Below are 14,452 nucleotides of genomic sequence, written 5' to 3' on the forward strand. Positions count from 1 at the left end.
TGCTCTCCTTTTCCTCTCCTTTCCTAGAAGGCAGTGGAGACCAACCTGTATTTGAATTCTAGCTCTGCCTATTGCTAGCTGCATGTGATGGTTAGAGTTGTGTGTCAACATGGCTGGCCCATTATTCTCAGTCGTTTGATAGTCGTGTGATGGTGTGATCACTTCCATGATGAGATTTGATATTATGTGATCACCTCCATGATGGGATCCTCTGTGAGTGGCCAATCAGTTGAAAGGGAGTTTCCTTGGGCATGTGGCCTGCATTGAATATAAGTGGACATTCTGGGAAGGTGTGTGGGCTTTTGCTCATTCTGGACCCTGCAGCTGGCTCCTGTTCATCTGACTTCCGGTTCTTGGGACTTGAGCTGGCAGCTTACCTGTGGTCTAGCCTGCCAATCTTTGGGATTCATTGATCTTCACAGCCTGTGAGCAAGAGCCCTGCTCTCTGACCTACCAGTCTTGGGTTCATCAGCCTCCATGGCTTCATGCATCAGGAGAAGCCTCTATCCTGACCCACAGACTTGGGATCTCCCAGCCTCTACAACTGCGTGAGCCATTTCCTTGGTATAAATTTCTTTCTATGTATATATTTACATGCTTTACTGGTTTTGCTTCTGTAGAGAACCCAGCCTAAGACTTGCTGTGACAATGAACTGGAAATTTAACCTCTCTGATCTTTAATTTTCTTACCTATTTTTTTTTTTATTAAATAGGGGTAAAGGTACCTCTCTCAAGTCTTTGAGGAGAATTAGACGACAAGATATTTGATATGTATCTCTTGCATAGTATGTACTCAAATAATGCTCTCGACAGTGGTCATTACTACTCTCCACCCTTCTCACCACTAAGTACTATCCAACCAACAAAGTTCACTGGGAATGCACAGTAGGAGAAAAACAAATTTAATCAGAAGCTCAGAGTCTCACTTTGATTCTAAAACTGAACAATTTCCCACTCTTCTAAAGCCCATTGCTGCCTGCATGGCCTTGTTCTCCCAGGCAGGAGTGCTTATGGCTCTGTGCGTTTTTTTCCAGGGCTATACATCCCTTTTGCAAGGTAATCAAACATCCCAGCAGGCAAGAAGGAGGCAATGCAGAGCCACACGTAAGACCCTTTTCCGGGTGTGTATAGAGCACAGGGGCTCTTCACGGAGACTGCATGCTGGACATCCAGGAGCACAGGGGAGTAGTCACTGCTGCAATACACATCCATGGGGCCAAAATAATTCCATAGGGAAAGAATATAGTCCTGACCGTAGTCCTCCTTCACATCAGGAGTTAGGTTGTCCAGAATGTTCTTCTGCTTCTTGTCCCATATCTCCTTAGTGCCCATGAGATCTAAGACAGAATAGGAGAGAAGGATGAGCACAGGGTCCAAGGCCAGGCAGAGCAGTGTCCCACCCTTAGCAGGAAAGCCCGCTGCTCTAAATGGGCTTCTTCTGTTGGGAAGGGTGGGCGTCCCACAACCCCCTTTTAAATGTGTGCTTCATAATGGAATTTCTTACTTTTTAAAATTTTTCCAAGTTGCGCTGAAGGCACTGGCAAAAAACAAGATTCCAGGAACTGACAGAATATCAGTTGAGATGTTACAACAAATGAATGCAGCACTGGAAATGCGCAATCATCTATGCCAAGAAATTTGGAGGATAGCTATCTGACCAACCAACTGGAAGAGATCATATTTATGCCTATTCCAAAGAAAGGTGATCCAAACAAATGCGGAAATTACACAACAGTATCATTAATATCACACGCAAGCAAAATTTTGCTGAAGATCATTCAAAAGCAGCTTCAGCAGTACATCGACAAGGAACTGTCAGGAATTCAAGCGAGATTGAGAATAGGATGTGGAACCAGGAGTATCATTACTGGTGTCAGATGGATTCTGGCTGAAAGCAGAGAATACCAGAAGGATGTTTACCCGTGTTTTATGGGCTATGCAAAGGCATTCGACTGTGTGGATCATAAAAAACTATGAATAACATTGCAAAGAATGGAAATTCCAGAACGCTTAATAGTGCTCGTGAAGAACCTGTACATAGATCAAGAAGCAGTCGTTCAAACAGAACAAGAGGATACTGAGTGGTTTAAAGTCAGGAAAAGTGTGCGTCAGGGTTGTATCCTTTCACCATATTTCTTCAATATGTACACTGAGCAATAATCCAAGAAGCTGGACTGTTTGGAAGAACAGCAGATCAGGATTGGAGGAAGACTCATTAACAACCTGAGTTATGCAGATGGCACAACCTTGCTTGCTGAAGAAGGGAACATGAAGCACTTGCTAATGAAGATCAAAAACCACAGCCTTCGGTATGGATTACACCTCAACATAAAGAAAACAAAAATCCTCACAACTGGACCCATAAACAACATCATGATGAACAGAGAAAAGATTGAATTTGTCAATGATTTCATTTTACTTGAATCCATAATCAACACCCATGGAAGCAGCAGTCAAGAAATCAAACAACGCATTGCATTGGGCAAATCTGCTGCAAAAGACCTCTTTAAAGTGTTGAAAAGCAAAGATGTCACGCTTGGCAAAGTAGTTGTTGTTGTTGTTAAGCGCCCTCGAGTCAGTTCCGACTCATAGCGACCCTATGCAGAAAGAATATTGCCCAGTCCTGTGCCATCCTTACAATCGTTGTTATGCTTGAGCCAATCGTTGCAGTCACTGTGCCAATCCATCTTGTTGAGGGTCTTCCTCTTTTCTGGTTACCCTGTACTTTGCCAAGCATGATGTCCTTCTCCAGAGACTGATTCCAAAGTACGTAAGACACAGCCTCACCATCCTTGCTTCTAAGGGGCATTCTGGCTGTACTTCTTCCAAGACAGATACGTTCATTCTTTTGGTAGTCCATGCTATATTGAATATTCTTCGCCAACACCACGATTGAAAGGCCTCAATTCTTCTTCAGTCTTCCTTATTCATTGTCCAGCTTTCACATGCATAGGATGTGATTGAAAATACCATGGCTTGGGTCAGGCGCACCTTAGTATTCAAGGTAACATCTTTGCTTTTCAACACTTTAAAGAAGTGTTTTGCAGCAGATTTGCCCAATGCAATGTGTCTTTTAATTTCCTCACTGCTGCTTCCACAGGTGTTGATTGTGGATCCAAGTAAAATGATATCCTTGACAACTTCAATCTTTCCCCCATTTATCGTGATGTTGCATGTTGGTCCAGTTGTGAGGATTTTTGTTTTCTTTATGTTGAGGTGCAATCCATTCTGAAGGCTGTGGTCTTCGATCTTCATCAGTAAGTGCTTCAAGTCCTCTTCACTTTCAGCAAGTAAGGTTGTGTCATCTGCATAACACAGGCTGTTAATGAGTTTTCCTCCAATCCTGATGCCCTGTTCTTCTTCATATAGTCCAGCTTCTGAGATTATTTGCTCAGCATACAGGTTGAATAGGTATGATAAGAGAATACAACCCTGATGCACACCTTTCCTGACTTTAAACCACTCAGTATCCCCTTGTTCTGTCCGAACAACTGCCTCTTGATCAATGAACAGGTTCCTCATGAGCACAATTAAATGTTCTGGAATTCCCATTCTTCACAATGTTACCCATAATTTGTTATGATCCACACAGTCGAATGCCTGTGTGTAGTCAATAAAACACAGGTAAACATCCTTCTGGTATTCTCTGCTTTCAGCCAGGATCCATCTGACAACAGCAATGATATTCCTGGTTCCATATCTTCTTCTGAAACCAGCCTGAATTTCTGACAGTTCCCTGTTGATAAACTGCTGAAGCTGCTTTTGAATGATCTTCAGCAAAATTTTGCTTGTGTGTGATATTAATGATATTATTCTATAATTTCCACATTTGGTTGGATCACCGTTCTTGGGAATAGGCATAAATATGGATCTTTTCCAGTCAGTTGGCCAGGAAGCTGTCTTGAGTATTTCTTGGCATAGACCAGTGAGCACTTCCAGCACTGCATCTATTTGTTGAAACATCTCATTTGATATCCTGTCAATTCCTGAAGCCTTGTTTTTTTACCAATGCCTTCAATGCAGCTTGGACTTCTTCCTTCAGTACCATCGGTTCCTGGTCATATGCTACCTCTTGAAATAGTTGAATGTTGACTAATTCTTTTTGGTATAATGACTCTGTGTATTCCTTCCATCTTCTTTTGATGCTTCCTGTGTCGTTTAATATTTTCCCCATAGAATCCTTCACTACTGCAACTCGAGGCTTGAATTTTTTCCTCAGGAGAGGGTCAGTGAAAAAGGGAAGACCCTCAAGGAGATGGATTGACACAGTGGCTGCAACAATGAGCCCAAGCTCAATGTGGTTGGCGCAGGACCGGGCAGTGTCTTGTTCTGTAGTACATAGGATCACTATGAGTTGGAAATGACTCAACGGCACCCAACAACTAACTTTTTCTTGAAATAAACATTCAGAGAAATGTACAGATGCCTCACCAGTCATCCCAGCTTTCTCCATTACAAACAATGCTGCTGTAAACAGCCTCCCACAGTCATATCTTCCTGTCCTTCGGCTTTTACTTCTATAGACAAGAGTCGCCCAAGTGTGCCCACCTGGTCAGAAGGCACATGCATTGTGGATTTTAATAGCTATTGCCAGACTACTCTCCTAAAAGGTTGCAGCCACGCACACTTTCTCCCACAAAGCCTGGAATTGCCCAGGGATTACTGCAGGACGAGACTTTATTTGTTAGCTCAGTAGACTCCTTGACGTCAGGACTGCAGGGGAGCCTCGCCAGTGAAATCCAATTATCCTCATGGAGATGCAAACAGGGTTTCAGTTGCTCATTTCTTTTCCCGAAGGCACAGCACTGTGCTTGGAGAACTGATTACCCTGACAATTATTCTGGAGGCGCCCAAGTCTTGAAAAACATATTTGTATGACTACCGTTCTTCCAGCTAATTTTCCCTCAGTCTTGATCTGGGTGTTAGGTACATGGGTGCTTAATTTGTTAAAGTGAGCATGTGTAAAGCTCCTTCTGTGTACATGATACATTTTGCAATTTAGAAAAATAAGACCTTGACAACAGTAACTCTAAAGCATACATGAGTACTTTATGGGGCAGTGAGTCTAAGTCAATAGCATGAAACAATATGGGGAGAGATAGCAAGAATGGTGAAGCGACATGAAGAATGCAACCAATGTCACTGATCTGTGCAGGTAGAAATCATTAAACAAGTATATGATTTGCTGTGTATGTTTTCACAAAGAGTAAAATAAGTATTAAAAAGAAAGATCAATAGCATCAGAAAGATTGTATGCTAAGTGGCTAGCACAGTGCCTAGCAAGAGCCGCTCCCCAAAATTTTAGCTATAACTGTTATAGTGAATCCTCAAATCTAGAAGCGCAGGCTCACTCTCCTGTCTGAATGGAGTCATTTATCTCTGTGTTTGAAGTTTTCTTTGGCTGTGTCACCAAACCCCTCAACCTGCTGCCAGGTTCAAAATCAAATTCACCACCTCTTCCTTACTCTAGCTCTCAGACAGCTTTCCTCTCTCCGTATCACCCTGTGACACTTAGTTTGATATGTCAGCGTGGCTCAGCTAAAGTACCCAGTGATTTAATCAAACATGAATCTGGGTGTTGCTGTGAAGGTGTTTTGTAAATATGGTTGGCATCTATGGTCAGTTAACTTTAAGTGAAGGCAGTTATCATCAATAACCTGGGTGGGCTCCATACAATCAGTTAAAGGCCTTAAGAGCAAAACTGAGGTTTCATGAAGAAGATCCTGCCTCAAGGCTGCAGTGTCAACTCCTGTCTGAGTTTCCAGCCTGCTGGCCTACCATACAGATTTCAGACTCGCCAGTGCCCCTAATCACATGAGCCAATTCCTTGAAATAAATGTTTTATGTGCATACATACATATACATACACATACATATATACATACACGTATGTATGTATGGGCAGAATCCCTGGGAGCTGTTGAGTCGACTCCAACTAATGGTGACCCCATGTGGTCAGAGTAGAACTGTGCTACATAAGGTTTTCAGTGTCTGAGTTTTCAGAAGTAGGTCTTCAGGCCTTTCTTCCAAGGAGCCTCGGGTGGACTCATCCTTCAACCTTTTAGGAGCAGCCAAGTGTCGTAGCCGTTTGCAGCACCCAGGGACTCCAGAAGGAAGCAAAGAATGAGCTATGCATTGAAGAGCCTGGTACTTGCCTATTTATTTCAAGAAGAGGCCCACCCATCCCAATCTTCTTTGGCTGACCACTGAGGATTGAATTTGAGCTCTACCAGGAAAAGAGGGTCTTCAGGATTCCTTTCAAGATAAACATTGTGAGACTCCATGACTTCCGACACCTACTTGTTTTGAAGCCTCCAGGTTGAATAACAGCAACTTTAACGCCCCATCTGGAAAGCTCCAGTCTCAAAACTGCTGAAAACATGGTCAGAGCTGCCTTCGATGAGCCATAGGCCGCCAGTTTTCCCATCGGGACCCCTGCTGTAGAAATAAAGGGAAAAAAATACCAAGGTTGATTCATTTGTTCCTGCAATGTTTAAACAGCATCAACACATGCCAGGGACCAGTAGCAGTGTTGACTCAGACAAAAGCAAAAAAGGGTTCTCTCTGCCCATGTTCTCAGTCACCCCCATTGTCTGGTTTCTACAGGGCCTCCCTCTCAGCTGTTCCAATGATGAGCCCAATTTAGGCTCCAACTCACCCAGCTTCTATGCTAAATGTGACTTAGGTGAGATAAAGAGCCTTTACCCCAGCCCCTGACCTTCTAGCCTAGCCAACGAGAAAGACTGGCTTGACTCTAAATATAGTACAGATATTTACATGGTTTGTGGGGGCATTGGTGGTTCAGTGGTAGAATTCTCACCTTTCATGCAGGACACCTAGGCTTGATTCCCAGCCCCCAACCCGTGGTGACCCTGTGCAAAACGTAACAAAACTCTGCCCAGTCCTGCACCATCCCCACAATTGGTTGCACTTCAGACCATTGTGACCCATAGGGTTTGCACTGGCTGATTTTCAGAAGTAGATTGCCAAGCCTTTCTCCCTAGTCTGTCATTCTAGAAGCTGCACTGAAACCTGTTCAGAATCATGGCAACACACAAGCCTCAAATGACAGATGAGTAGTAGCTGCGCTTGAGGTGCATTGTCCAGGAATTAAACCTGGGTCTCCCAAATGGGAGGTGAGAATTTTATCACTGAATTACCCCTGCCCTTGTGAAGTACGCTAGACACCTAAAATTTATAGACATGTAAGATCTCTAAGGCCACTTACTTTGGTTTAAAGTATTTGTAATGTATTTTAAGCAGCTCGATGTGGTAGGCAACTATGACTATCTCTTAGATATAGTAGTAGAGACCTCTTTTCCTAGGCTACTTTCTTCGTGCCCGTACAGGGCTAAGCATTCAGGACCTGCAAAGCATTTACAAGCAACATCCCAGACCAGTGGTTCTCAACCGGGGATGATTTTGCCTCCCAGTGGATTTGGCAACATCTTAACACTTAAGGCATGTTGTGGATTGAATTGTGTCCCCCCATATGTGTAATCCCTGTGTCGGTAAGATATGACCCTGTTTGGAAATAGGGATTTTCTTTTATGTTAATAAGGCCATACCAGAGTAGGGTGTATCCTAAACTGAATCACTTCTGAGTTATAAGAAGAGCAGAATAGACAGAGACACAAGGGGAAGACAGACACCGCTTGAGGACTTTCAACAAGCAAAGGAATGCCAAGGATTGCCAGAGACACCAGAAACCAGGAGAGAGGCCCACAGAAAGAATCCATCTTAATCACCTAGTGCTGCTATAACAGAAATACCACGAATGGATGGCTTTAATAAAGAGAAGTTTATTCTCTCACAGTTCAGTAGGTTAGAAGTCTGAATTCAAGGTGCCGGCTCCAGGGAAAGGCTTTCTCTCTCTGTCTGCTCTTAAGGAATTTCCTTGTCAACAGTTTTTCCTTGGTCTGGGAGCATCTGAGCACAGGCGCCTCAGGTCCAAGGGACACGCTGGGCTCCTGGCACTGCTTTATTGGTGGTATGAGGTCCCCACATCTCTCTGCCTGCTTCTTTTATATCTCAGAAGAGATTGGCTTAAGACACTACCTACTCTTGTAGGCCTCATCAGTATAATTGCCGCTAATCCATTTTATTTCATTTTTTTTTTCTTTTAGTGATGGGATTTACAGCACATAGGGAAATCACATAAAATGGCGGACAATCACATAAAATGGTGGACAATCACACAATGCTGAGAATCATGGCTCAGCTAAGTTGACAGATACTTTTGGGGGACACAATTCAGTCCACGACAGAATTGATACTGCCAAGATCCTGGTTTGGATTTTTATCCTCCAGAACTCTAAAAAAGTTAATTTCTGTGCTTTTAAGCCATCAGCTTCAGGTATTTCTGTTATGGCAGCACTAGGTAACTAAGTCAGGGGGAGGGAGCTAGTACTGCAGGCATCTAGTGGGCAGAGGCCACAGATGCTGCTATACATCTAACAATGCATTGGACAACTCCCCACAACAGAGAACTATTCTCCCCCTAATCTATAGTGCTGAGGTTGAGAAACACCACCCTAGACCAGCCACTACATCGCCCCCACTTGACAGATGATAAAATGGAGGGATAGACCAATGAGGTGACCTGCCCCAGGTCATCCAGCTACCAAAGAACAGTTGTTAGTTGCCATCTAGTTGACTCCGATTCATGGCAACCTTATGTACAACAGAACAAAATGTTGCCTGGTCCTGTGCCATCTTCATGATCATTGGTATGTTTGAGTCCATTGTTGTGACCATTGTGCCAAACCATCTCATGGAAGATTTCCTTCATTTTCATTGGCTGTCTGTCAGTTTGTCCTACTGTGGTGGCTCATGTTGCTATGAAGCTGGAAGTTATGCCACTGGTATTTCAAACACCAGCAAGATCGCCCATGGTGACAGGTTTCAGCAGAGCTTCCAGACTAAGACAGACTAGGAAGAAAGCCCTGGTGATTTACTTCAAAAAATCAGCCAATGAAATTAGCAAAGAGCAGAGTAGGATTCAAACCATGACTCCGACTCAATATTCCTGAGACCTGAGTTGTTTCATGAGTGTTGGTTTTCAGCTGTTCTTGTCCAAGCACGGTATATACCTGTACACAAAGTACACATTACTTTGTAATTTCCTAAGAAGAAAACCAGTCAGAAAAAAATTTTAGCCCTGTCAAACATATAGATTTTTTCAACTGCACTTTGTGCAATCAATCAGAGTCACCTCCGATTTCCTGAGATCCTGGTTAAATATTTATCTTGCTGCCTTGCTGGGGTTTGAGTTAACCAACTGTACTATTTGTGTGGGATGGGTGATGAACATGCCATTGGAGAGGGCTAGGAGTGGTCCAGTCTGGAAGTAGTGACTTGATGGGGTTATCTGCCCAGGAGTTAATATGTGACAGGGAACAGAAGGATTGAAGGTAACTCAGTGTCACAGGCAAGGGCAGTGATGGCAGCAGCTGGCAGGACAAAAGACACCAGTGCATGTACCATGAGCCTCTCCCCAGTCTCAATGGTGGCATGGCTTTTGGGTCACTAACCTTCACCAGTCACTACATGTCAAGACCAGTGCTGGCACTTCAACACGTGTCATTTCATCTCGTCCTCCCCACAGCCCTAAGAAGAAGCAATTATTATTATCCCCATGTTAAAATGAGGAAACTGCAAATCAGACATTCAGGAATTTGACCGACGTCACACATGTAATTGTCAGTAGTAGGGACAGGATTACAACCTGGACAGTCTGTCTTTGCTCTGTTTGGCTGGTTTCCTCCCTTGTTTAAATCCGACTCCCTCTTTGCTTTACAGCATACACACGTGATGTCTTCCTCTCCCTCTTGCTTCCTTTTTCTTTTTTTAGGGATGTGAGATGTAGGAGGGAAGGGTACATTCCTAATGTGATTGATGCCACCAATCCTGGAACTTCCCATAGGAATGGATTTAGATTTGGGTTATATTGACCCTATTCCTGCCTGGGCATGGGAGTGAGGCTGGAGCAAGCATCTCATAGTGTGGCTGGTAGAAAGAGGAAGATGGTGGAGAAGACTCCTGTGGCAAGGACACCTGAGACTCTTTGGCCTACTGGTGGATATGGTGGCCCCAAGTGGTACAGTTAAGTCATCAGGGGAGGAGGCAACTTGGTGAGTCCGATAAAAACATGGGTCCATAGTTCAAATTCTAGTTCTAGCTTGAGAGCCAGCAACTTAACTCTTATGAACCTTGGTTTGCACAACTCCTAAATGAAGATACTAATACTTACTACACAGGGTTATTGGGATTACATGTCTGACAAACCAGTTGCTGTTGAGTTGATTCTAACTCAGGGCAACCCCACATGTGTTAGAGTATTATTATGCTCCATAGGGTTTTCAGTGGCTGATTTTTCAGAAGCAACTCACTAGATCTTTCTTCTGACGTGCCTCTGGGTAGACTCAAACCACCAACCTTTTGATTAGAGGAGGGCATTAACTGTTCGTGCCACTAGGGATTCCATATATCTAAAAGCATCCAAGCATCCAAAAAATGCCTGAAACATAATGGATGTTTCTTGATAATTATTAATACTCACTGGATGTCTACTATGTGCCAGGCCCTATTCTGAATGTTTTAGCTGCATCAGCTCCAAATGTATTTAATGGTCACACTGTCTTGGGAGGCAGGTTCTATTATTATCCTCATCAATTCCACTTTAGAAGATGAAAAAACTAATCACAGAGAGCTTAAGTGGCTTAACTAATGACCCAGAAAATGACAGTAATAACAGCTAACTCTCACATGGAATTTACAGCACACACACTAAAACTTATACAGGAATTTTACAGTAGCATTACTCATAATGGCCAAAAAATGGGGGGAAATGTCTACAAACTGATAAATGGATAAATCAAGTGTGGCATATCCATACAATGGAATATTATTTGGCCATAAACAGAATAAAGTACTACTGATAAATGCTACATGTATGAACCTTGAAAACATCATGCTGATTAAAAGAAGCCAGTCAGAAAGGGCCACATATTGTATGATTCCATTTATAGGAAACATCCAGGATAGGCAAATACATAGAGACAGAAAGTAGATTAGTGGTTGCCAAGGGCTGAGGGCAGAAGGAAATGAGGCATGATTGCTAATGGGTACAGAGTTTCTATTAGAGGTGATGAAAATGTTCTGGAATTAGTGTTGATGGTTGCGCAACCTTGTGAATATACTAAAAGCCACTGAATATGCTGAAAACCACTTGACTTTTCCAATCTTGTGTTGCAGTCTAGCTTTTTGTTCCTCCTGTTTAAAATCTTTTCCATCATTTCATAAAATTCATCAGCAAGTTCTGGGAAATCCATCATCTTATTGTCTCCTGAAGTCCTTTGCTCTTCGTCGTTAAGGGAAACTGTACTCACCATTTAAGAGCTTTGCAAACTCCTCATCTTCTTACAAACCCTCCACTCTGACCAGTATGTACACTTCCTACCTCTTCTGAATTCTTGCTGCTGTGTATAGAATACCTAGGGTGGTTCTGGAGTACTACAAATGAGCTTATTTCTAGAGTTTCTTTGGGACATCGTGATTCAAAGTTGAATGTGATGAAGGGAGAATCCCTACATCTTGGTGACTGGCTGGGTGGGAGAAAGGAGAGAGAGGCATAGGGAGGGACAGACCCAGGAGGCTCAAAGGTCCAAAGCCAGAAAGACTGGGAGAAGGACAGAAAGAAGTCAGGAAAGCAAGCTTTGAGCACTGATGGTGAGTATGGTTTCAGATATAGTGACTTAGTGATCGTGGTAAGAAAATGGGATGGAAGTGGTAAGCCTGGGTTCAGGAACTTGCACAAGCAGGGAATGTCCAAGCTTGAACAGAAGTGAGGTGTGTAACTTATTTTACCACTCAGAGGTCTCTCCAAGTGGAAATATTTAACAAGAGAGTAAGAAATCTAGGTTTAGAAAGAGCTTCAGAAGCCAAGTAGATGTATGAATGGGCAGCCTCTGCATTGTGAGTTTTTTGCTCACCAGCTAATTCACGCATTTTTTATTCATTCACATGCTTGCATTTCTTCATTTATTATTTGAGCTTCCACTACCTGCCAGATGTTGGGCATATAGCACATATTGTGCAAGAAAGTGATAACTAAAGTAAAAATCTTATGAATAAACGAGATGTTCAAAATCAAGAACAAGGAGAGAAAAGAGAAAAACTTCCTGATCAATATGTCAAGGAGAAGAAAACAATCAGTTGTTTCAGTAAATATTTGTTGAATGAATCAAGGCAAGGGATGCATGAGACTTTTCCAGAAGTATCAGACTGTATCAAGGAACTGAGAATGGTGAGGTTTCCACACAGGTCACATACTTGAAAAAAAATAAAAAATATTTGAAGGCTAAGTTCAAAACAAAGGTGAGGTGCAAATATTGCAAATGTATTTGTTCAGGATTAATTTTCTTCAGCAAGGTAGAAAAAAATTGGAAAATACGGATGGGTTCTCATACAAGTTAAAATATAATGCTCGTTGCTCCTTACCATCCTAGACACCTCTCTCTCCCCGCTCCATCTCTCTCCTCCCTCTTTTCCCTCCTTTCTCCTTCTTCCTTCCATCTATTCTTTCTTCTTCCCATCCATCCATCTACTTATTCTTCCTCCCTCCCTTCTTTCTTCCTTCCTTCTTTCTTTCTCCTTTTTTCTTTTCTTCTTTCTTTCCTTTCTTCTCCCCTTCTTCTCTCTCTCTCTTCCTTCCCCTTTTGCTTATGCCTCAAGCCAACCAAGTACCCTAGTGACACACATGTGATCACTAAGGCTGTGTATCAACTTGGCTGGGCCATGATTCTCAGTGGTTTAGCAGTTATGATGTAAGTTTGGCGCCTGTATAACGATGTAATCACCTCCATGATGAGATCTGTTATAATGTGATCACCTCCATGATGGAAGCTGCTATGAGTAGCCAACCAGTTGAAAGGGAGTTTCCTTGGTGGTATGGCTGGCACCCAATATATTTTGAATTTCTGGCAAAACTCACTGGCTTTTGCTGTGCTCTGGATCCTGCACTTGGCTCATCAGCATCTGACCTCCAGTTCTTGGGACTTGAGCCAGCAGCTGCCATCTGCTCTGTAGATCTTGGATTCATCAGCCCCTGCAGCTATGTGAATCAGGAGAAGCCTCCAGCCTGAAGCCTGACGACTGACCCACGGACTTGGGACTTGCCAGTCCCTACAACCACATGAGCTATTTCCTTGGTATAAATCTCTCTCTATATATATGTATATACTCCACTAGTTTTGCTTTCTAGAGAACACAGCCTAAGATACACACACATAACAGTCATCTCCAAGAAAGTTGCTTAGTTAAGGCCAGGAAAACAAGCATGTTGGACAACAATAATAGCCCAGGAAATACAAAGAACCCCTAATAGAAATTATTACAGAACTGTTGTTCACATTAAAAACAAAACAAAAAAATCCAACTAATTGGACTCTTTACTTTGAAAAAAAAAATGTCTTACTCAGAGTCAATCAATAAAACAGTGCAAAGCAGCACCCCTTGGGTTGAAGGAGGTTCCTGGGTCCAGAGCCCACCACTTTGTCTTCCCTCTCACCCATGCAGTGGCGCAAAAGACAAGCCCATGAGTGTTACTCAAAGCTGAGTATGACTCTGAGGACCCCAGTTTGAAAATGTCTGTCCTAGAAGAAAGAGCATGAAACACATACATAATCAATATTTATGGAAAGAGATGGCTAAGCCCTTGACTCAAGTTGTTGACTCAAACAGAGAGAGACAAGTTGTATCATGACTGAACTGCATCAAGACTGCAGAGCTCTGGGGACAGTCTTATGGAAACACACTAGTAGACAGTAGACCGAGACACGGGGCCCTAACAGTGAAAATTAAAAGAGGAGGTATTTGTCTACTCATCTTACAAGAAATGACAAAGAATGCTGTGTTCAGGGAGGGCTGAAAATAGGTTACCATAATGATGACAGGTAGGGTTTTCTGTTCAAATCTAGGAAGCTTGTGTTGGCAGTTCCATTGAGATATAAGAAGCTTAGCTCCCCAGTAAGGAATAGATGAGTTAGAAGGCAGTTAGCTTTTACGTGAAAAGATTTGAAAGGAGAGAAAGGCTGTATTGTGTTGAGGTCAGCAGCGTTTATATAATTTGACCAATCCTAGCCCAGCCCTGCATGACCCTATGCTGCTTTCTTGTGCTGGGGACAGAGAATGAGTGAGCTGTCCCACAACCTTGTGGAGAAAGATCAACTTACCGGCCATGCTGCTAATGTTCACCAACCTCCCCTTGGATTTCCGAAGAAGAGGCAAAAATGTCTTTGTGACTTCCACAACTCCAAAGAAGTTCACTGCCATGCATTGTCTGTAGTCAGCCATGGGAAGGAGCTCCCCATCTGCTGGGAAGCCAAAGATCCCAGCGTTGTTGATCACGGCCCACAGTCCTAAGGACACAAAGGAATGGCTTTACAATGGG

The 14,452-nt window shown here is 43.0% G+C and overlaps 1 protein-coding gene across 1 annotated transcript in view; it reads right to left on the bottom strand.

Annotated features, from left to right (window-relative positions):
* Positions 1–358: 358 nt before the first annotated feature.
* The window catches only part of HSD17B2 (hydroxysteroid 17-beta dehydrogenase 2), a 78,657-nt gene continuing 64,563 nt past the window's right edge, over positions 359–14,452 (bottom strand). Inside the window, exons 3-5 of the mRNA XM_003418159.4 lie at positions 14,235–14,420; positions 6,301–6,438; positions 359–1,337 (exon numbers count right to left, since the gene is read on the bottom strand). Of these exons, the coding sequence (XP_003418207.2) occupies positions 1,009–1,337; positions 6,301–6,438; positions 14,235–14,420 (653 nt within the window). The 3' untranslated portion in view covers positions 359–1,008. The remainder of the gene's footprint in view (positions 1,338–6,300; positions 6,439–14,234; positions 14,421–14,452) is intronic.

The sequence above is a fragment of the Loxodonta africana genome, chromosome 21 (assembly GCF_030014295.1).
Source record: "Loxodonta africana isolate mLoxAfr1 chromosome 21, mLoxAfr1.hap2, whole genome shotgun sequence".
Taxonomy (NCBI): domain Eukaryota; kingdom Metazoa; phylum Chordata; class Mammalia; order Proboscidea; family Elephantidae; genus Loxodonta; species Loxodonta africana.